Below are 23,063 nucleotides of genomic sequence, written 5' to 3'. Positions count from 1 at the left end.
TTTTTAACAACATATAAAAAAATTGGGATGGTGTTTTGCCTCATTCTTTTTATAACGGACTTCAAAATCTCAATTGGCTACAATTACTTGAAACTATGAGGACCATGTCACCAACCGACTTGTCACAACTCTCAAATCCATGGCTCTGATGTCACCTTAATAGTGAAAACAAGATGGCTACCCTGTGAATGACAAAGCAAATTCTAGGGAAACCATAACACTTGTTAATGAATTGATTGATGCCACACAGCAAGAATAGCACATTGCACATGGCTTTGATAGACATTAATTATTTTAATTGTAAAATCATAATAATCATCATCATCATCATTTTAGTAGTAGTAGTAGTAGTAGTAGTAGTAGTGGTAGTAGTAGTGGTAGTGGTAGCGGTAGTAGTAGTCTTGGAATAAAGTGATGAAATAGGAGAGGATTAAAGAATTGTAGCACTCTTGTTTGCAACAAGGACTCCCACCCTAACTAGTCTTTCAATCAGCACCTGTAACTTTATATTTGCTATGAAGCTTGTGTCTTACTCGTTAAGTTATCAGCTGTATTGCAAAATAACTTAATTCATACTGGCTAGAGATTCCTTCAGACTATTTTGACAACAGGTCCTGGAGTTTTAGTTAGAAGAGTTTGCTTGCATGCAGTATTCAATATCAGGTGAATATTGAAGGCACAGAAGTTCATATTGGCACCAGACAACCATGTGGTTCTTGTCACATTGTTGCACCTAATTCAGCTGCTTGCATGATTATAATATTATACCCCTGTAATGCTGGCAAGTGGATTGCAGGTTAGCAGCAGTGATTACAACAATCATGGTTTAGATACTTGTAGACAATGTTCATTACTTGCAATGTTCATCATCATATTGATCCAGGTCAGTTGTCGGAAGCCGAAAGGAAGCTTTGCAGCATGCAAAAGCGTTCAGATATGGTGATGGATTGGGGGCGGGGCACAGTTCTACAGTCAGGGTACCTCTGTCGTGGTGACTGTTGGCGGGGGTGGGACTGTTTTATGGTCGCATAGGAAAGTAAAAGTTGATTAGAGATGACACATAGGAGGAGACCGTTTGTAAAGAGGTATCCTGATTGTAGAACTTCCCGCCCCCCATCATCCTCCCCTGACCGAAGTGCCCTGAGCATGGTGGTGGTATCCTTACTGAAATCAATATCTATGTTGTCATTGTCCTTCAAGGTACCAATTTTGTTATACTTGTACAATGACAATAAAGTTTCATTCAAAGTTTTAATCAGGTGTTCCTCATTGAAGTGCCAATGACAGATGGTTGCACACAACAATATGAATGCAAATACCTAATGCACCATCAATGACAATGGCAAACTACCTTATAAAGTCAACTTATAAGATGCAGCTAGTGATTGAAAGTTTAGTGTGTATAAAATAATTTCTCACAGGCCAGAGCATTGAAAGTTCCTGACTTGTTTAATACATTTCATTTTTTTTTTTCAAATATTAAATCACCATCAAGGAAGTCAAGGTTGCATCAAGGAAATCATATCAACACCTTGTTTTATTTCCAGAGGTTGTTTTTTGTATGACTTCTCTCAAAATGGTACTTCTCTCAACCATCTTGAATTTATTGCTAACGTAGCGCCAGTGAGAACATGTTGCGTAGTCACTTGATCATCTGGCCGATAGTACACTTAAAAAGATGAGACCAGAATCCCTGAAAAAAAATCAGAAATACTGATCTGAACAAAGAGCTTTGCCTGGGCCCAGGATAAAGTCGTCTGAAGAGACCCCTTCCCAATACATGCAATGTAATGAGTACCCAATCTTGATTCCCCCATGTCCTTCGCCCAGAACAATTCACCACTTCCGCTTCCCTCTGCACTATTTGATCACAGGCTTATGTCACACCGCAATACGCTTTACGATCATTAAAAGGAATGAGGCAAAACACCATTCTATTTTTTTTTGCTATGTTGTTAATAAAAATATCCTCTTACAGACACAACAAAAAACAAGTTCACAGCTGGTGTCATACTTTGGAGGTATTGCTCTAAAAAATGGTGGGTTTTTTTTCATGACGCCACTTTGGATGGATTTGAGGGATGCATGCCACACTGCATTCAGATTTGAAAAGGCATTATACAAATACAGGGGCAAAACACCATCCCAATTTTTAGATATGTTGTTAATAAGAATATCCTCTTCGAGAAACAACAAACAGCAAGTTCACAACCGCTGTCATATATTGGAAATATTGCTCCAAACAATGGTGTTTTGTTTCCTTCCCTTGATGCTGACTTCCTGGAACTATTTTGGAACTATGCCATTGGCTCCATGAGCCGCCATCTTTGTGTGAAAATGGAACACAAAAATCAAGGGGATTGGCCACCATCTTAAGATGGAATTGAGGGTTAAGTGAGATATACTGAAATACTGAGCTGAACAAGTATAAAATCACCTATTTGGTATCAGAGATTTTAGGTTTTAGTGTACACTGACTTGGCTATTCATTTTAGGTGTAGTAAACCCAATTTTTTTCTAAGGTAACAGGGCTCCTAAGGTACACCTGCATGTCACACAGGAATGAGTTTTCAAAATTCATTATAAAAATGATGGGGCAAAACACCATCCCAAATTTTAGATATGTTATGAATAATAATATTATCTTTCAGAGACACCAAACAGCAAGTTCACAACTGGTGTCATAGATTGGGAATATTGCTCCAAATAATGGTATAAATTAGTTTTTGCCCATATTTGGACCTCTGCATCTCAACAACCATTGGACCCTTATATCAAATATGATGTGATGTGAAAGTCATGGCACATATCTGACCATGTACCAAGGATGAACCTTGAATGTTGAAATTTGAGGTTTTTATGGACATCTGAAAACCCTTGCAATTTTAATTTCAAAGAAAAGTAGAGGGCCAGTATTAAGGTGTAATTTGACATACAGTGCCGCAAATTGTAATGTATGCTCATCAGGTCTATGACTCTTAGCCCTGAAAAAATAATGGACCTACCACAAATAGTTTTGGAGATAATTAAGTCTGAATATGGTCACTCAGGCAGTGACGCCAAATCAGGGGGAGGGGGTGTCCTTATTTACAGATTTTTTGTGGAAAAAGTACAGATGGTGTAACTTCAATCTGCTCATTACCGTGCCGGGCCGCGGCAGCGTACCGTGATCATTACACCCTGTGGCCATTCGGAATGCGGGGGGCAGTATAGCACCGCTTTTGCAGAGCAGCGTCTGCCTGTGTCTGTGGTCTGTGTGTGCTTCCGTCCTTGCCCGTCCCCCAGTTTTAGTAGTAGTAGAAATGCAGTCAGCAAATTGCATGTTTTATTTAGCATTGGGCATTTGATAGGGCATTTGATAATAACACAAGTGTGAGCCCTAAACAAGACCACCATGTGAATTTAAACTCGACTTTTTTTCTGTCTTGCATTCACCGTCTCCCAATCCGTCCCTTACTTATTTCGGCACTATTCAAGCCAGGAACAGGTATCCTCAGGATACAGAGTTTGCATACCTACTACAATTTGAACCGGTAAAGACAATTAAAACCGAGTCAATCAGACAGGAACACCATTGTAATTAAGTGTGTCCCGTGACGCCAGCATGAGAGAGATCGAATTTTAAATTTGGCGACGACATTCTGTCTTCAAAACTGGCATCGGCCGCTTCCAATTTAGGACCATAGGCCTATTCAACCGTTTCCACAACCTCACTGATCACAGTTGCTTCATCTCTAATGCCAGGGCTAAGAATAACGAAAATAGCAAAACAGAGTAGGCTAATAAACCGTAATGGAGAGACTGAGGAGACATGAAATCAAGCGGCGGAGTTCGGACCATTTTGAGTGGACCGATGTCGCTTGCTTTGTGTAGCCCTATCAAGCAAGCCAGTCTGTCTCATTTGTGCGATGAGCACACAAACACAAATTGAACCACTCGTGTAGTGTCAGTCAAACAGACATGAACAACATTGTAGCCTAATGAAGTAGTGCCCCGTCATGTCAGCATGAGAGAAGTGATTTTACATTTGGCGACGACATTCCGTCTTTAAAACTGGCGCATGCCGCTTCCCCTATTGCAGGCTATTAACCTGATCTACACTGTCGTACCACAAAAACAAGGTAGCACAACTTAATACTATTACTAGCCTATATATCTGGTAGCCTAAATAGTAGGTTGAAGACGGGGGTAGGCTATTATTGGTGCACTGTTTTTTTTTTTGCGAAGCAGAGTAATCTGCTTCAGTGTAGCTCATTGTACGTTGATCCCTCCCTCAGTTTTAGGCTACAAGTGGAAAGAGTCAGCCAATTGCGCGTTGCACGTAACATTGGGTATTTGATAATAACACAAGCGTGATCCCTAAACAAGACCGCCAGTCGATGGTGTTTTGTTTTCATTATTCTGTCCTGCATTCACCGTCTCAATTCCGCTCCTAACTTATAGGCTAAGTGATGTCTGTTAATTATTTCTGCACTACCTATTCAAGTCAGGAACGGATATCCTCAGGATAGCCTACGGACTAATAGGTTGAAGACGTTTTTTTGTATTGGTGCTTGTGAACATTTCATCCTTTCAATGCGCTGTTGTGCGCGATCGACGGGATTCCGGTTAACTTATGTGATGCACACATGACAAGACATCTGTTACACCAAGTGTGGCTAATCATCTGTGATTAGGACTGCAAATTCCGTTGCTTCGGTGGAGATGCGAACCAACAGTATGACTGGGGAACTATGACTCCTTCGGAGGCTGGATAACCTGTCGCGCCACGACATGTCACAAAAGGCTGTGCAGTCCCTGCTGTAACCCACCCCCTCCCCCACAGACAAACATTCATGTTCTGAAAAGTTCAACACGTTCTGAAAATTTTAGCCGCTTTGCATTAAGTTTTCGAGCAGACACTTGTCCACGGTGACGCAACATCGAAAGAGAAACGCAGAGACTGTTCACAAATAACTGGGTGACCACACTGCCTATGCCTATCCAGATGCACGTATAGCAACAATGAGAAAGAGAGACGGAGAGAGAGAGCGATTAGCGCGTATCTGTGTGTGTGTGTGTGTGTGTGTGTGTGTGTGTGTGTGTGTGTGTGTGTGTGTGTGTGTGTGTGTGTGTGTGTGTGTGTGTGTGTGTGTGTGTGTGTGTGTGTGTGTCGGGGAACATTTGAAGTGAAAAAAAAAACACCCTCCCCCACTTCAGCATCAGATGTTGGTGGTCTACAGTCAATCCTTGTTTACCCGACTATCTTGTAGCCCAGTCATGAAGTTCATAAAGCCATCGATAGCCTATAGGCCAAGATATCCAAAATCCCTCCGCAAATTTCTGCATTGCCTGAGTTCATAGGCTAAAACAACTTTATTTAGGCCTGACTTATTTAGCTTACTTTATTAGCCTTATTTAGGCCTATTATCGTATTTAGGCTTTAACGTGGGCCTATTTTACAAAATATCGAAAGAAGGAAAAGACACGACAGACAAGTTGAGGCTTACTGATCGTAGCCTATTACAGCAAACCGAACATGCGCTTTATGAACAGACTAGCCTGAGGGCAAACATCTTCTTGGCACTATTGAGATAACCAGGCCATGCCAGGAATTCAACTACCTGGGCACACACTAAAATACTGACAGACTACAATTGCTTGGATCTTCAGTGGGTTTCGTGGGTCCGGGGGGGGATGGGTGGTGATGGCACGCTTGATGTATTTTTCCCCACCCCATGCATGCACGCGGATACACAGGGTCGGGATATTCACCCAATGAATGACTGAGTGCGGCTAAATATGCCTGTTGCATATCGTAGCCTAATTATTCACACATCACGTCAAGTCACAAATTAGTAGTCTCTTGCAGTTGACCTATGCCAAATTAGGCCTAACGTCTTCCCTGTAAGACTGCACTAATTCAAACAGGTAGGGCCTAGAGGAGTCGGCTTACCCTATAGCCAAAGTCTATAAAATGTAGCCTATTTTTTGTAATTTCCAATTATCTAATAGGCTATGTTTACGATAATGATTTGTTGCGCTACGACGGTGCTCAAGACAAGTTGGAACATAGTCATCTCAACTGCTCCCTTAAAAAACGGCTGGTGTCACATCGGGAAGACCGCAGTCTTCATTTGCTGCCTAAATTGTAACAGTTTAAATGCCTCATATCCAAGCAGCACAATCGAAACTATTGGCTATCTAGCTTGTGAGTTTGGCTGGTAGGCTTATTCAACAAGACGAGTCAATTGGAATAAGGTCTTGCGAAGAGTGGAAAGAGTTTCGTTACAGGCTACGTCGTGTGTGTGTGGGCGAGAGAGGGAGAGAGAGAATTTTATTTTATTTTAGCCTATTTGTTTTATTTTGATCCTGCTTTAAGTCAATGGGCGAGAGGGACGGATGAAACGGGTGTTTCATTCGTCCCGACAGTGTCTACTGACACTTAAATCCCCTTTGCCTGTAAACCTGACTTTGCCTGTAAACCTTGACTTTTCATACTTTCGGATATGTTAAAGTTTTCGAGTAAATCGCAGTGTTTCATTCGTCCCGTGTTTCATTAGTCCCTGCTCTCCCCTTCTGCCTAAACTGCAACAGTTTAAATGCGTCCTCTCCAAACTGTGTGTGTGTGTGTGTGTGTGTGTGTGTGTGGGCGAGAGAGGGAGAGAGAGAGCGAGGGAGAGAGGCGCTTAATTCCCCGCAGAAAGAGCAAGGCGATGTCTCCAAATATTAGACAAATGCATCTTATTTTAGTTAAGTAGACATCAGGGATGTATTTTGCTTAATAGCAACGCCGACCTGATTGGTTCATATTGCTCTGAAACTGAATAGCCACAGAAGGCTAGGCTATATTTTAATGGGTTTACGCGCGCGAGGTCATCTAACTGTGGTCACAGTCGCCAGGTGCTATTATGAGAGGAAAACTATAGCACGTTGGCAAACATTAAAGTCAGTTTAAGCCATGCATATGATGAACCAGTTTTCTTGTTTGAAAAAACACACTTCCCGGTGCGCAGGGTGCATGCATTTCTGACTGACCCAGATGAAATCGCATGAGGAACTCCATGATTATGAGACTGTGGGGGGGGGGGGGGGGATCTCCAAGGTAATGGACATGGGACTGGGTTTGGAATTTCGGTACTTTTATAGATTGGGGTGGGTGCCCCGGACTCTTTTTAGATTTCTGTTAGTTTAATTAATATTATTTTAAAACTCAATATTTGTGTCTTGGCGTATTTGTGGTGTACAGTATACTCTCCAGGGTATTTGGTAACAAGGAGAGGTGTCGCTGGAAAAAATGCGCAGTTTCTCATCTGCGACACAAACCCGACAGTTGGTTACACTTACTTAATTGAGACAGAAAACAAGGAGATTCGTCGCTTGATAATTTTTGCCAACATGTGACAACATTAAATTCATTAGGGAGTGTAGGTTAGGTTATCGCCCCACGGATGTGAGATAAATAGCAACGGCTTAGCCGCTCAACGAATAAATAGGTTTACTGCGTCAATAGGTGTATTGTGGTGTATTGCTTCTCAGTAATTTTTACCAAACGAAAAAGTATCCACATCGAGAAAACAAGTCTGAAGTTGCAATATTAGATTAGAGTTTCAAATCTTGCGATGCGTAAAACAGCAATAGTTTGGCTTCTGGCTATAGCACACTCAGTTTACATTTTGTCAGAGCTTGCACATTAATGGCAATTCATCCGATCATCATTTTTAAAAAAAAAAAAGAAAATTCATTACGTTATTTAGGCTATTCTTTTTATGACTCTTCCTACTTCCTGGAGGTGTTCTCACACAATTTATAGGCATGTTGTTATCCGCTGAATCGGTGCGTGCTGGTGAATATGAGCATATATTAATATGCCGTCAGCAGTGCGTGCGTGCGTGCGTGCGTACGTGTGCATGCATGTGCGTGCATGTGTGTGTGCGTGTGTTTGTCTGATATCGGACCATTGGCTTTTTCTCCCCCGATGTCCACAAATCCTCCCCAAATCCTTTTGGCCTCTGTCAATTACGAACAGTAAATCTGTTTTTCTGGGACTAAAACCGATTTGAGCAGCTCTTCATGGCTGTACTTTACTGATGGAGAATATGAAAGAGAGAGAGAGAGAGAGAGAGAGAGAAGGAGAGAGAGAGAGAGAGAGAGAGAGAGAGAGAGAGAGAGAGAGAGAGAGAGAGAGAGAGAGAGAGAGAGAGAGAGAGAGAGAGAGAGAGAGAGAGAGAGAGAGAGAGAGAGAGAGAGAGACTACCACGTGGTAAAGCGTATAGAAAGCGCTCCCAAGTGCCACCCGGCGGTTGTTTGGGTACACTGCAGCTAGGCCCGGTACGTACCGAGGTGGAGGACGTGGCATTACCTCGGTAAAGGGTGTGCATTGTAGGGGGACCGACTGTATGCACAGCTGAAATCTGCAATGGTGGATATGTTCTATTGGGTGTTGAAGCCATCACATATATTTTTTTCAAGCAAATCCGAGGGGGTCGAGTGGGGACCATTTGCTGATTCCAGCTGGAATGACCCCCATGCCCCCTTGACCTCATCATAAGCCTACCAATGCCCCCTTAGTGTTAAAGAATGTAGGGCTGTAGAGCCCCTGTTGAGAAACAATAGTCAAAGTGGAAAATATCAAAGTTACCCTGGGACCTTTTGTTTGATTCACATTAACATTTTTGCCTTTGTATGTTACTCTGTGATGATAAACGTGTGTGTCTGTCTGTCTGTCTGTCTGTGTGTTTCCCAGATCTGAGCCTGACCCAGCTGACTCTACCAGGCAGGCACTCAGTCACAGACAGCGGACTGCTCTTCCTATCAAGACTTGTCATGTTGTCAGAACTGGACCTGACCGACTACACGCAGGTCACTGACCAAGGGGTCACTCACCTGGCTGCCTTAACCAGGTCTGGCATAACATTTACTTCCTTTTAACCCATTTTGACAAATCACGGGAGACGCATCTGGGTGTCTTTACCTTTGTTGTTGGCTGCCCCATATATATTCACCATTAAGCCTGGGAGTGATGTTCAAGCAGATTTAGGGAGCCTATATACATAATTTCTCATAGGCCAAAATGGGCCTTTTAGCAGGCATTTTCAGGTCAAAATGGATTCAAAACAAGTCCACCTTTACATATACCAGAAACGGGAACCGGTGTCCTGTTTTGCTGTTTTGAGATGAAGAAATGTATTTATAGTACGCCCCACGTTCATTCCCTCACAGGCTGAAGAAGCTGTCGCTGTGCAACACTCAGGTGTCGGACACGGGACTGCTGTCTCTGGCCAGCCTGCAGGAGCTGCTGGACTTGTGTCTGGACCGCTGTGCCGTCTCCAGCCGTGGCGTGGCTCGCCTCATCACAAGACTGCCTCACCTTCAGGTTTGACTGATAGATACTCTTTCTTTATTCAAGTATATTGTGAGTATGGAGATGCAGATCATTGCCATTTTTTTGCCTGGTGCCTTTGTATGCGTCATGTTTTTTTTCTTTTCTTTTCTCAGCATTGCTGTATTGGCTTGAACTGTTTTTGTTGGTCAGTGTTGTCGTAACACTACTGAACACTGGTGTATTGACTGCTGTTTTGTGTTGCAGGTCTTGGGGCTTGCGAGTACTCCAGTTGGAGACAGTGTGGTGAGGAGAGGCTTGATTCACTGCCCAGAGCTGCTGAAGCTCAACCTCAGCAGAACACGCATCACTGACCATGGTAAGCTTAGAGCTTCGAGTTCAGTGGAGTTGATGTGTGCACATCCCACCCGATGTGCCAGGTGCAGGACAATGAGATTAAATCCAAGTGAAAAGAGAAGTCAGCGACACTGCTTGTCTATTGCGTATTTAATCGAGCAACGTTTCGACCTTCAGGTCTTCATCAGGCAAAGTGATTTGACTTTGCCTGATGAAGACCTGAAGGTCGAAACGTTGCTCGATTAAATACACAATAGACAAGCAGTGTCGCGGACTTCTCTTTTCACTTAAGTTTAGAGCTTCGACCACTTATATTTGTCTATCTTTTTTTTGGCTAGGCAGTGTATATGTTGCCTGATAATCATCATGACTTTCAAATCTCTTCGAGACTTGGTCTGACCAAGATCATCACAACTAACATTCTTAAAGGGGTATGTCACTATTTTGGGGCTTAATACAGTTAAAATCGTTGGCTGGGGTTTATAAAGGTGGTAAAGTGTCTTATTTTGAACATGAAAAATAAGACACTTTACCACCTTTATAAACCCCAGCCAACGATTTTAACTGTATTAAGCCCCAAAATAGTGGAATACCCCTTTACACGGCATGGTTGACCCACCTACCTTGGTTTGCTACTGGTCGAGGGTAGAACAGGCTGAGCCAAAGTTTAAACCAAACATTTCTTAGTCGCCAATAGAACGTCCCTGCTTACACAACGTCACTGCTTTGAACACGCCTCTACCCATAACGGTTGGAAATGCTCAAAGTTGATTAGTTCCCGACAACGTGGGTGGAGTTCTCGCTGTAGCGGGATCCAGATTCTACCTGAACGAGCTCCTGGCCTTAGTGAGTGTAGCTGAGCCGAAGGCGTTGCATCACCACTAAGGCGGAGCCTGGGTAGTGTATATGTGCAGTTTTGGTTGTGCATGTATTTGCAATAGATTGTCAGTAATCCTTGATCACACACATTGCATTATGAGTATGATGAGGATTTCTTTTTTATACAGGTATAACAGGGGGGGTTGCCTTTATTCTGGATAGTATAGTGAAGGACAGACAGGAAATGAGTGGGGCGAGAGACGGGGAGGGATCGGCAAATGACCCGGGCTGGAATCAAACCTGGGTCGTTAGAGCCACGGTAGGATTTCAATCAGGCTTCACTGGTAAAACTAGCACAAGTAAGACATATAAAGTGAGTCTGTGTGTGGTATTTTGATTTAATTCTTAAACTATTAATTGATGTGCTCAGATGTGTCTGTGCTTTCCGAAGTACAAGAGAATACAATAACTTGACATGCATTTGTAAATACACAGACGTGAAAAGTGAATCATAGTGAATCCTCTAGCGCAGTGGTTCCCAACCCTTTTCTTCAGGGACCCATGTTTTTAATATTGTAAGCTTTGGTGACCCAACCGCCCGAGCGCCTGCACGAGATGGAGTCACAAGATGCCCTCTGTTTCCTGCGAACACTCATTTTAGTTATTCTATTGCTCAATTTGTCTTTGGTCAAATATAGAATGAATGTTTAATGTAGCACTTACACTTTGTTGCGTCTATGCATATATTCATTGAATGCTTTGTCATTTATTCAACATGGGCTATATATATTTAATATAAAATCCCTTAAAATCAAGAGGGCTCCGCGACCCCCTTGGGATCTTTGGCGACCCATAAGTTGGGTCCTGACCCATAGGTTGGGAACCACTGCTCTAGCGTATACTTGTCAGTGGGGGCTCTACAGCAGGAGGCGCTAAGGAGCCATCGGGGGGCAATAAGAAGGAAACGGCTAAGAGGGGCGGTGTTTAGTTGCCATTGGGGGGCATTAGTCTATTTCATGTTTCAATACTAAGGGGGGGGGGTGTTGGCAGCCTTATGATGATGGCATGGGGGCGTTGGGAGGCTTATGATGAGGTCAAGTGGGCGTTTGTTCAAAAAAAAAGGTTGCGAACCACAGATCCACTTACTGTACGCTTCCCTCCTCAGGGCTGAAATTTCTGCGACAGACCAAGCTGAGCCAAATCAACCTGGACGGCTCAGGAGTCACTCTGGTGGGGGTGGCGAACCTCATCTCCTGCTGCCCACTGCTAACCAGCGTGCGCGCCAGCCACATACGGAGCATCCCTCCAGACCAGCTCTCCGACGACGAGGGTGACGTTGGTGCTGTTCACTGAGTCATGAAGGACTTGACGTTGTTCCCCAGCTTCATCCCAATCAAAAGCTTGCCCCCCACCTCACTGACATAGCCAATGAATGATCCTGCATGGACCTAGTTTTAATCCTGAACACACTTAAGATGGCTATGGTTTACAGAAAGTCAAAGAGTCGGGCAGTGTAGGCTCTTGTAGTCTGTAATGGGTTTCTGCAAATACAAAGTAATGATGCTTGCCGATCCCCCAAACCACTGGAATATTTAAAAATGTCTCTTTTCCCAACGGCGCTAGTGGCACTTGGTACATGGCCTTGCCTTTTAGTTGGACAGCAACTTGAGTCCTGTGTACTGTAGACGCACCTTATTGTTTGCCATCACTGCCACGCTCCTACATTCTCACTCCCCCACGTAGACGCCAAAGAAACGTTTCACTTGTTGGCACTGTTGTTTGCAAATGTGTAGAAAACTAATTAGTACTGTGCATTGGGCAGTACACATCGTTGGTTTGTGTGACAAGGTTTCACCTTCTACAAGAGCAAACATCTTCAGGTTTACACATAACTTTCAAGACCCAAAAGATGGTGGATCAGTACGTCTCAGACCCTTAGAAACCGCACAGCATGCAGGGAATCACCCAGAGGCAAATGTACTTTCTTCTCCATTCAATTAACACATAATGTTTCAGAAATATTTGCGAATATACAAATTTATGCGAAGAATGCGTTTAAGATCTTAAACTGTCATTACTTAACGTCTTACCCATCCTCCAATACAGCCCATGCTGGTTGAATTTACCGCCTCTAATTGTATCCTGTTGTAGAGCCATTGTTTCTTATCCATCATTAATTCATTGAACTTGTAACATTGTCTACATAACTTAATTATTTTCAAGCATTGGGTTACCTAAATTCTTCTGTCAATGTCCCTTAAATTCGTTTTGGGATTAACCCTTAAATACACGCCCTAATTTCGCTTTGTCATGTTGGTGGTCTGATGTCCTTGTTCCCAACCATTTTAAAGCTGGGATGATCCATTCATATTTAGTGTGTTCTGTGCCATTAAACCTTAAGGAAACGGTTCCAAATGTAGTTTGCCGATTATTTCAGGTTAAGTCATTTTGCAGGTTGAAAAAAACTATGTAAAATAAGGGAGTTATGCATCGCAATCTGTTCAAGCAGCATCTGTGGGAATATTTATCTCATTCGATTACTAAAAAATGCCTCTGTCCCTGTCAAGCTAGCTCTGAACAGACAGTTCCCATCTGATAGTTTGTCATTCCTACAACTGCTAATTTAATTTTTCATAATGTCAGCTTAAGGACAACCAGGCAGGCAAGAATTTGTGTTTGGACATGCATAGGTATTTTGAGGGGTAACTGGCCATGTTTAATGAACTCTTTCACATGTAAATGTGTTTTTTTTCATAATGTATGTTTAAATGCTCTGGAAGTGTTTTGTAACCAGAACGGAATTAAATTAATTAATAGAGCTTTGCTTTTGGTGTCTCTTAGAAGCACACTTTTTCACAGCAATGAATATCAGCAAATTAATTTGCTCTTGAAATGTGTGTGTGTTCTTTATCCATCATTCTGTAACTATTTTTTCAGTGGTGGACAGTAGTGCCCTTCAAAGCAAAAAGGTGCCAACTGCATTGTTGTTGAAAATGAGTTATGATTTTAATGATATATCAAAATATAAAGTTCAATAACATGATTGACCTGAAAAAAAAGTGAAAATATAGAGCAGGGGTGGGGAACCTATGGCTGGAGGGCCGTTTGCGATATAATTTTAATGTTATTCAGCTTCACATGAAATACGACATATTTTGTAAATGAATCTTAGAAATCACATTAAATTAAATACTAATAAATTAAATTAAATACTAATACTAAAAAAAAAAAAATAATATTCAGGGGACCTAGAGAATGTGGGGTCTGTTTTAAAGGTGGCTGCCTTCAATATAGGCCTAAAGTGCCGGGGGAAATCCTGGTCTGTGTTCATAATATGACCCTCGGAGTAATTTGAAGTGGCCCCACGAATGATTAAGGTTCCCCATCCCTGATATAGAGTAACAACAGCCGCACATCAATAATCTATCTAAAACTACTTCGGCTTCACAACAGAATAATTTAGAAGTCAGTTGACTCCTTTTGGAGCTATGCAGTTACTGCCTTTTTGCTTTGTAGAGCAGAGTAGCTGAGAGCATTAATCAAGTGCTGGACTAAAGTACAATTTTCAAGTATACTTTACTTAAGTATTATATATTTTGACAACGTGTGACTTCACTTTCAAAAGAAATGTGGTACCTTTTATTCCACTACATTTGAAATAAGCATGAAGGACATGATGTATTCAGAGGTGAATGCACTCAACTCTACTACTTGACCGAGCTTTATCGACCAGCTTCGCATGGCGATGGTGTAATATTAATAAATGTTAATAATAATTATGCCAGAGTACAGCTCTCCAAATAAGTACCGACCAACAATGAGAGAGACATTTCTACAGTAAGGAAAGTTCTGTGTCATGCCTTTTATGATGATAAATGAGTGTGAGTGCATAGCGCCCCATTGAGAAGCATGGTTATGGGGATGAGCAGGCTACTAGGGGCACTATGTTGATGAAACAAGGGCCCAACACCCACACCAAATATTTTAATTCAAAGGGAAGCCTGATCAAGCAATTAAGTTGAGAAACAAATGTGATGATAAAGAAATGTTTTTTGGTGCTTATTACACCCTAATAAAATGCCGGTTGAAAATTACCCGAAAGCCGGGGATGGTAACAGGAATTGAAGATGAGACGAGGGTTAAGGTGCCATGGCAAAGACAAAAACTGCCCTCAACTCACATCCTTTCCAATGGGGTGCCCCAAGGGTTGGTGCTGGCCCCCGTCTGTTCTCGCGGCTTCTCTCGCACCACTGCTATGCTGACAACGAGCAACTTTACCAGTCGTTAGCCAGAAGATTTCATCATCTCAGCATGTAGCTATATCCGCCTGTCTCTCCAACCTGTCAGCATGGATGCCGTAAAATCAGCTGAACCTGTGTATTTGCCTGAAAAACCTTACAAAAAACTGGGTTTCATGATTGATGGTCATAACTTTCTGTAACCACATCACATCGGTTGCCCAATCATGCACAGTCCAATATACAGAAAAATCAGACCGTACCTGACATAGTATGCCACTCAGCTGCTGGTACAGGGCATGGCCATCTCTCTGGCCTTACCTACTACAACTCTCCCATGGTCTACCTGTTGTAGACAATAAATCAACTGCAGCTAATACAGAATGTGAGGTACCTCTGGTATTCACACAACCCCAAAGGGCCTAAGCTTATGGTACACCCAATGAGAGTAATTGAAGAATTTTGTTGCAAAACAATAAGCGCCTTTTTTTTTTTTTACTTATTATTATTTATTATTGGAAATGACTGTTCTATCAGTGGAAATTACTGTTCTATATTCTTGCCATTTAATTAGTATTTTGAGAACATACATTTTTAGGGTGTTTTTTTGTTTTGTTTTGTTTTTTTGAAGAGAAGAAGAAGCTACCACAAAATTAGGGTCCTCTCTATATCCAACTACAACATTTTAGGGTCTTCTCTATCAACCTTCAAGAGGCATGGGGAGACTACGTAGTTTTAAATCACTGGTTCTCAACTGGAACAGTATTGGGACCCACCATTTTCCACTGTCATTGGGTCGCGACCCAATTTTTTTAGCGTTCAAGTCAATTCAATGCAATCCTCAAAATGTATCCAAGACTCGAATGACTGGTTGCACGCTATCTATCTCGCATAAACATTCAGATTGTATCTATGACAACAGATGACACGGAGTTCAGTAGCCTATCAAAATAAAAGTTGTAAATTGTTGCAGGAAAAGTAGTTTTTTTTTTTTTTTAGAATTACATTTTTTTTACACCAAGACTCCACGACCCACCCATGACCCTTCTGCGACCCACGTTTGGGTCGCGACCCACCAGTTGAGAAACACTGGTTTAAATCACTGACAGAACTAAAACTAAACCCACTCATCTGCTTTATCTGCTCTTGTCCTTGTTGTTGAATGTAATGTAATGTATCGTCATTGGGGATACATTGTTGATATTGATGGAGAATAGACTAGCGTGGCTTCACAGCAGAGCTTTTTTTGTTATTTGGCTTCCAGTCTCTTGGTAGAAACAGCAGCCCAGCTTTGTACTGCCTCTATTTTTACATTGACTGATGTTCTGTGTTATTTGCGTGGCCTTTTATATTTTGGGCTGTTTCACTTCTATTTCGAAATTGCCACTTAAAGCTATTTGTGAGGTAACCTGGTTTTGTGTACACATTTACCATATAACTTTTAGGTCTAGAATGGCATTGTTGTAAATTTGTGAAGCTCTCTCCTGTATATTATGTCTTTTCTGAACACCCATGAGATATTTTTTTGTATTCGTACAAGGCAAGATGCATTCACTGCTTTCTACACATTATTCTGCCTCACCTGTCCGCTCCCCTTTTCTTTGGTCAGCAATAGTTTAACAAATATTACATTTTGTAAATGTTAGTTCTACGATTCTGTATTCAAATGATGGCAACACTGATTCACCAGACACATGCAATACACACAATCCCCCGAGAGAATTCCCTCATCAGCCAAGCTGATAGTCGATATAAAGAATTTTACAATGAGCCATAACAAAAAAGTGCTTGAATAAATTTATATTAATTTTAGCCCACATAAATAAGTTGCCCCTTTTAGCGGCAACCACATTAGGCACATTTCATAATAATAAAAAATACATCTAAAATACCTCTCTATGATAACGCTGAAGCAGAGACACCAGAGTTGCTATGGTTGAATTCATAATGGAATGTTCAGCATTTCCCATTTATCTCTACATGGAAACTTCAAACTTGGATTGTAAACATTACTAGTAAAAAAATACATCATAATTTCCAAAGGAATTGTGTTCTGACAAGGTAACTGCCTTGAAGGAATGTACTTCCTTACTATTATACGCTAGTCTATGCATAGATAGATACCATAGATACAACACCATGGATAGATACAGTAGAAGTAGACCCCTTTGATGATTACATAGCCATTCACATTCAACTACAACTAAATTAGCTTTTACCTTTATGTTTATGTTACGTTTTACAACAACACATGATGGCTAAATTATTCCCATTACATGTACCATTTCAATGCATCACAATTTGCTTTAGAATGAATATTATATTATGTTAACATATTGTTAGTGATACATTGCTCAAGTTAGTATGGCCTATATACAGCTCTGGAAAATATTAAGAGACCACTTCAAAATGATTTAGTTTTTCTGATTTTACTATCAATAGGTAGTTAGTGTTTCCGTAAAATGAATATTGTTGTTTCATTCTATAAACTAGTGACATCATCTCTCCAGAATTTTTAATGAAAATATTGTCATTTGCAGAAAATGGCAAATGGTCAAAACAACACATTTTCATTTGAAATTCAGAGAAAATGTTGTCAGTAGCTTATAGAATGAAACAACAATGTTTGTTTTACCCAAACGCATGCCTATTAGTAGTAAAATCGAGAGAAAAAAACTGATAATTTTGAAGTGGTCTCTTAGTATTATTATAATATCTATTTTCCGGAGCTGTATGTCCTATTCTGGACATAGATAATAGTGTAGCAAATATATAATATTCATTTTAGGACATTAAAACATCCTGATACTGTTGTGATTTGGAGGTTGTTTTCTGGTCAGCCTCACCTGTTGAGACACACGGTAGCTTAATATTAACATCAGGCTGATAATATCTTGTAATATCACAAAAAAAAACAGAACAGGTTGGGTTAGTTGTACATTTCACAAGGTAAGGCTTAATATGTGTGTTAAGAAATGACACATTGCAAATTTCTAGATATGACAACGTAATGTGGCAACATGAACTCCATGAAATGAACATGGCCCCTTGAACACTAAATCTATGACAGTTTCATGGATTCTGCCTAAATTCTATGATGGGCCCACAGATTTTACAGCTAGCAGTGCCAATATACTATATGTTGAGTTGAATTTCGAGGGGAACTACAAGTGCCTTGGCCATAACTGGAGGGATTGGGCACTATTGCCGCACCACATACATGTACATGTACCTTGAATCTGAGGGATAAAATAAATGGATTCAAAGTTTAAAGGTACACTGTGCAGGAAATGGTCAAAAAGGGTACTGCAACTATGCTGCAAATTGAAACTGGGCTGCCTATTGCCCAATTGGATCTGTTCCTGAAAGTTTACGAAGTAATACACTAATATTTTGTAGTATGGTCCAAGTACAGTCATTTTTGCAGCTAAAAATGGCTATTTCTGGAAATTCAAAATGGCGGACCATGGAGAAGATCCCCCTTTTCATGCAAGAAAAGTGCAATTTTTTCAGTCATAATGAATACTTAGAATTTTATGGTGGTGGTAAGTATTCATAAAAAAGGTAACATTAATGAATGAGCAGCAGGAATTCTGGAAACAAACAACTAAAAATCTCACACAGTGTCCCTTTAAGGAACATTTTCGGATACGTGGAGGGCCAGTGAAAATGCATTCAACTTACCCTTTTCTGTTGCTCATCCCTTTTAACCCTTGTGACCTAAAAAAAAAAAAATAATAATAATAATTAATTAAAGCTGCAATTGGCGATGATGGGGCCCTCACACCTACGGTGCTGTGGCGGACCATGCTGCAGTCGCCCCCATCAACTTCGTTTATTTGTCCAAGCCAACTTTCATGCCATCATAGACTGAAAAGGGAAAGTATGTATGCCAACCATAGCAACAATTAATTCAGCCAAAATGCTGATCCTTATACTGTACATGGGGGCCTTTTAGCGGCATACTATTTTACTACATACTACATTTTAACACCAAACTATATGTCAGCCAGGACCGTTAATGTGATGGGGGCGCTATTCTGTGCCTGGGCCAAATCCGGACCTGAATTTCTGGTTCTGAGTAGCAGTCGCCATTTCTGATCACCGTGCCAATGGTGGTGCGACCAAATGCTTCTCAGACAAAATGGCGGGCACGAACATGGATCAAAAACAAAAACAAAAACAATACTAATCTGAGCAAGAGCAATAGAGCTTCACGTCTTCAGAATTCTTTTTTGTTTGTTGTTTCCCCTGCGGTTTTTCCTTTCTCACACAGGTGTAAGTATATTGACCCATGCCACCTGCATTCATTAGTCTGGATTCATTAGACTGTATGCAGCAGGGTAGGGAGAAAGAGCGTTTCAAGTCTCAGTTTTCTCAGTTTACATGTCAATGCAAAACCAAGGTTATTAAAAATCTCCATTTTTGGAGGAGTTTTTAGAAAGAATCATTTTCAGAAAGGAAAATCTCTGTGTGATGTGCAAATAGGGCCTAAATTATGTGCCATAATTGGGAGTTTGTATAGAGAAAACAAGTATTTCCTCCGCAAAGGAGGTTATGTGATCGTCAGAGTTTGTTGCGTGTTCGTTTGTTTGTTTATTCGCCAGGGGCAGAGGTGTGCTCTCTGAGTGCTTGTCTAGTCTTTAATTACTTTTGGAAAATGCACGTTATGAAACACATGTGACAGTTTCAGTTCACTCACCTGCAAAGGGAAGGTCGGGTTGTTGTGACTTAGGAGTGAGAAAGAGCCAACACGTGACTTGCGCTTGACCTTCCTCTTGTTACCGGACAGATGTCTTCTTGATCTGTCAGCCTTTGAGAAAGAAAATAACTTCCGTCAATTTGTCTCCCTTGTCCAGATCTACTACTATAGAACATGAATACTTAGGGAAAAAACTGATTTGTTTTACCTGTAGAAGCACATTAGGCATGCCTCTCGCTGAAACAGCTCCAATCTGGCTTAAGCTAGTGTCTCTCCTCAGTCGACTCTAATGAGCACAAGTAAATTATAAAATAGAAGATGCAGGTAGTATATATTCTTCATCTTATGAGGATCAACTATCCATGATAACTTCAAGTTTTATCACCATGATAACCCCTACTGAAATGTAAATCTGTAGAATTAGTCTGGAGTGTGCTTTGTAGTCAACAAGTAGCAAAGGTGTCAATGTTTCTTGACATTTTCATGTGTAAAAAACAGAGCTGGCATGACTTACAAAAGAATAGTACATAGACTTATGTTATCTACTAGGTGCACATGGTTTGTATAAAAACAAACAGGAATTTCTGATATGTAAGAACTATGTGACATATAGGTTTGAACAACAAACATATTAACCAAATGGTGTACAGTAGATATTCTCTCTGCCTCTGTGAAGCTATGAAAATTCAGGGAAAATCTTGGTTAGCAAATTAGTGGTTTTGCATGCCTAGAATGCCTGCTGGTGTGTTAAAAATCCAGTGGGTAGTGGGCGACCATTTTTAACCCTTTGTGGGGTACGTTTACATTTTATATATCTTTAAGATATTTAATCCATACAGAGTATACACAGCAGTGAAAACAGCAGCAGTAACAACAACCGAATGGCAGCTTTCAATCCAATGTATTTGTTACTCTCCATCTGTTTTAGATTCCAAGAAATGGGCATTTTAAGTGCCTTCCCTATTTTTGGCCCACTGTGTACATAAAACCAAGAGGCTCAGCATGAAGCGGTCGTGACGTATAGTATGAAACTCTTGGAATTTTCCACTGTCCTGTCTGTGCTAACATGTGTCCTCAATATGGAGGAAACGTGGAAAGGACAGCAGTTGCTGCTGATTCATAAGCAGCAAATTCACGTCAACAAACAGTCTTCAGACTCTCTTGAATGTATGTATCTTTAGGTGATTATGTAACCATCCATATTGTAATCTACACTGTGTTACACATTTGTTTTCAGAGCAACAGTAAAAAATCATCTTCAAGCACAACTTCAAGACTACATGAAAAATGTCTTACCTCGGACATCACGCCATCCTGATCTTTGGTTAATACGCTAGTGCTTGTGTCTTTGCTGTTCGGCTGACCATCTGTTAGCAGGCAGGCCTGAAGGCAGAGCAGGCAGATGAGGAATGCTACCTCCATGGCTACAGTGTGTATGTGTGAGAGCGCAGACAGCAGAAAGCCATTTTATACCCAGTGTAATGGGAACCAGATGTGAATGTGCCATGCCACCACAGGCATGGACATAGACACACACAGACTCAAGTACACACAGAGACTCTCTCTCTCTCTCTCTCTCTCTCACACACACACACACACACACACATACATACACACACGCACACAGACTCAACTTCACACACAGACAGAGAGAGACAGTGTGAAAGATAGATAGAGAAAGAGAGACAGACAGACACACACACACACACACACACACACACACACACACACACACACACACACACACACACACACACACACACACACACACACACACACACACACACACACACACTTTATATCAAACATATACAATAACGGTCAAACAGCACTAATGTGAAGTTATTCATAATCATGCTGTACTCATAACATGTAGGCGACAGTATATGCACACAAGGAAATTCATAGCGGTACAGTAGCCTAAATGTTTACATCTCCCACACAAGGCTGAATTTAGCAGTGCATATATCCGTACAGCCTGTCATTTGAGGAAGTTAGTGCTTTACAATTGTGTCTTCTTCTAACAAAACTGCTGTTTTAACAAAAAATCATTTGTAGTCAAACAAACTGAACAAAACTCTGCAAAATCAGACAACACTGCTGCCCTTCAGTCAACTAAACCACAACACCACAGCAAAAAAAAGGAAGCAAGAAAAGAAAATACTGCCTTGACTGGAGCCAAGAATGTTGGAACAGTAAAACAACATCTTGTCTTTAATTTTAACCTCACTAAAACATTTGCACAGCGCTGACAGTGTGTACTAAAAGGTTTGTACAATACAAAGCTATAAAATTATCAACACTTTGTGTTAAGGCTTAACAAAAGAAAATCAGGTACCCTGCATTGCTCCTTTGCTTTGTTATAGAGGTAGCCTACAGCTGTCAGAACTATTTCCACGCACAGGGCCGGATTAACACACCTCCCAGGGGCCCCTTAATATGCCAAAGGGAGGGAAATAAATCATAATTGCAGAATAGTGACAAGATATGATATTGATAAAATAGTCTGCTGTGTCAGGTCGAGTTTGAAATCTAGTGTACTCCTCTCTATATTTGCCACAGATGTTACCCATCATCCATCTATGTAATTTTGTTATGAAAGTTGCCTCTCGTGGGGGCCTAAAGCAACCTGTAGCCTAGGGGCCCCGGGCCATCTTAATCCGACGCTGTTCACACACAGTTCTTCCTTTTCCTGTTGATGTCTCTGTACAACCTGCCTCTCCTACTAGACATTTAAAAAATTTTCCCCTTTATTCTTGTGCCCCTGCCCCCTTCTCCTCCCCCTCCTTGTCCTTGTTACCACTGTGCATGTGGCACAACATCTGTCCTTTCACTTTCTTAAATCCAAAATATATCTCCTTTCCACAGTGCTATCCATGAGTCATACTGTATAGTTGACCTATTTTATACAGCATAAACTGTATACTAGGCCTACGCTTTCACTCTGAGGCATTTTCTTTTACGATAAAAATTGATATATTTTTTAAATATTTCCCAAGTTAAGCTTTTCATCATAAACAGAAATGGCAAAAAAATCAGCCTCTATTATTTTTTTTATTCTTGAAATGACCTCTTCTCAACGCGTAAGTTTGTACATAAGGTGAAAGATAAGACTTTTGAATTTTCTGTAATGTTCTCTAATGTAGGTCTATATTGCTTGTTTTTTAGTTGATTCTGGATTGTTTTTTTGAACTTTTAGTCACTTGCTCTTGTTTTTTTACCTTATTGTCATGTCATAGTCATTGTTAATATTGCAATAATAAATAAATAAATAAATTTATAAATAAAAATGTAAAGTATAAACTGGTAATTTTGTACCTTTCTCTTGGTGAATTGTGGCGTAAGGTGTCCATGCCTCTGCAAAACACACTTCTTGTTCTCGGTGAGTGCTGCACTGTTTATTTTTCCATGTTCTGCCAGACTTTGCCTTGGACTATAGTTCTCAGGCTTTGAAGACACTGTACCAAACCACTTGTCTGTCCATTATTGTCCTTTATTTACCCATTGAAATAAATGGTGGGATATTCAGTCTCCTTTGTAGTTCAGCGGCTAATCACAGATTTTCAGAAGAATTGATCACTTTGTGATAAAGCGTCAAATTTGGTATGCAGACTATCAAAATTGGAAGGAAAGTTCACAAGGGTGG

The 23,063-nt window shown here is 40.9% G+C and overlaps 2 protein-coding genes across 4 annotated transcripts in view; one reads left to right on the top strand and one right to left on the bottom strand.

The window, feature by feature from the left end:
- The window catches only part of si:ch73-173p19.1 (uncharacterized), a 39,233-nt gene extending 25,937 nt beyond the window's left edge, over positions 1-13,296 (top strand). For both annotated transcript variants that reach the window (XM_063206656.1, XM_063206655.1), the window contains exons 16-19: positions 8,726-8,882; positions 9,202-9,355; positions 9,569-9,680; positions 11,643-13,296. In XM_063206656.1, the coding sequence (XP_063062726.1) occupies positions 8,726-8,882; positions 9,202-9,355; positions 9,569-9,680; positions 11,643-11,830 (611 nt within the window). In that variant the 3' untranslated portion in view covers positions 11,831-13,296. The remainder of the gene's footprint in view (positions 1-8,725; positions 8,883-9,201; positions 9,356-9,568; positions 9,681-11,642) is intronic.
- A 3,688-nt stretch (positions 13,297-16,984) lies between these two features.
- On the bottom strand, positions 16,985-20,979 carry si:dkey-12l12.1 (uncharacterized). Of its 2 annotated transcripts, none has more exons than XM_063206657.1 (5): positions 20,714-20,970; positions 19,626-19,703; positions 19,418-19,528; positions 18,400-18,435; positions 16,985-17,561 (listed from the first exon to the last, which is right to left on the bottom strand). In XM_063206657.1, the coding sequence occupies exons 1-5, from the start codon at positions 20,837-20,839 to the stop codon at positions 17,508-17,510; spliced, it is 405 nt and encodes a 134-aa protein (XP_063062727.1). In that variant the 5' UTR covers positions 20,840-20,970; the 3' UTR covers positions 16,985-17,507. The 2 variants fall into 2 exon arrangements, with proteins under 2 accessions (XP_063062727.1, XP_063062728.1); XM_063206658.1 differs by lacking the exon at positions 16,985-17,561 and adding an exon at positions 17,591-17,987 and having other exon boundaries at positions 18,351-18,435; positions 20,714-20,979.
- Positions 20,980-23,063: the final 2,084 nt, after the last annotated feature.

The sequence above is a fragment of the Engraulis encrasicolus genome, chromosome 9, assembly GCF_034702125.1.
Source record: "Engraulis encrasicolus isolate BLACKSEA-1 chromosome 9, IST_EnEncr_1.0, whole genome shotgun sequence".
Classification (NCBI taxonomy): Eukaryota; Metazoa; Chordata; class Actinopteri; order Clupeiformes; family Engraulidae; genus Engraulis; species Engraulis encrasicolus.
Note: the sequence above shows the minus strand (reverse complement) of the source record. Positions and strands in the feature narration are given on the sequence as shown.

Bases quoted from the DNA above. Each gene is read 5' to 3' on its own strand.
- si:dkey-12l12.1 (XM_063206657.1), bottom strand. From the start codon at position 20,839: ATGGAGGTAGCATTCCTCATCTGCCTGCTCTGCCTTCAGGCCTGCCTG. The intron at 19,704-20,713 runs GTAAGACATTTT...TGTGCTCATTAG, and splicing joins AGGATGGCGTGATGTCCGAG to AGTCGACTGAGGAGAGACAC. The intron at 19,529-19,625 runs GTAAAACAAATC...TCTTTCTCAAAG, and splicing joins TGCCTAATGTGCTTCTACAG to GCTGACAGATCAAGAAGACA.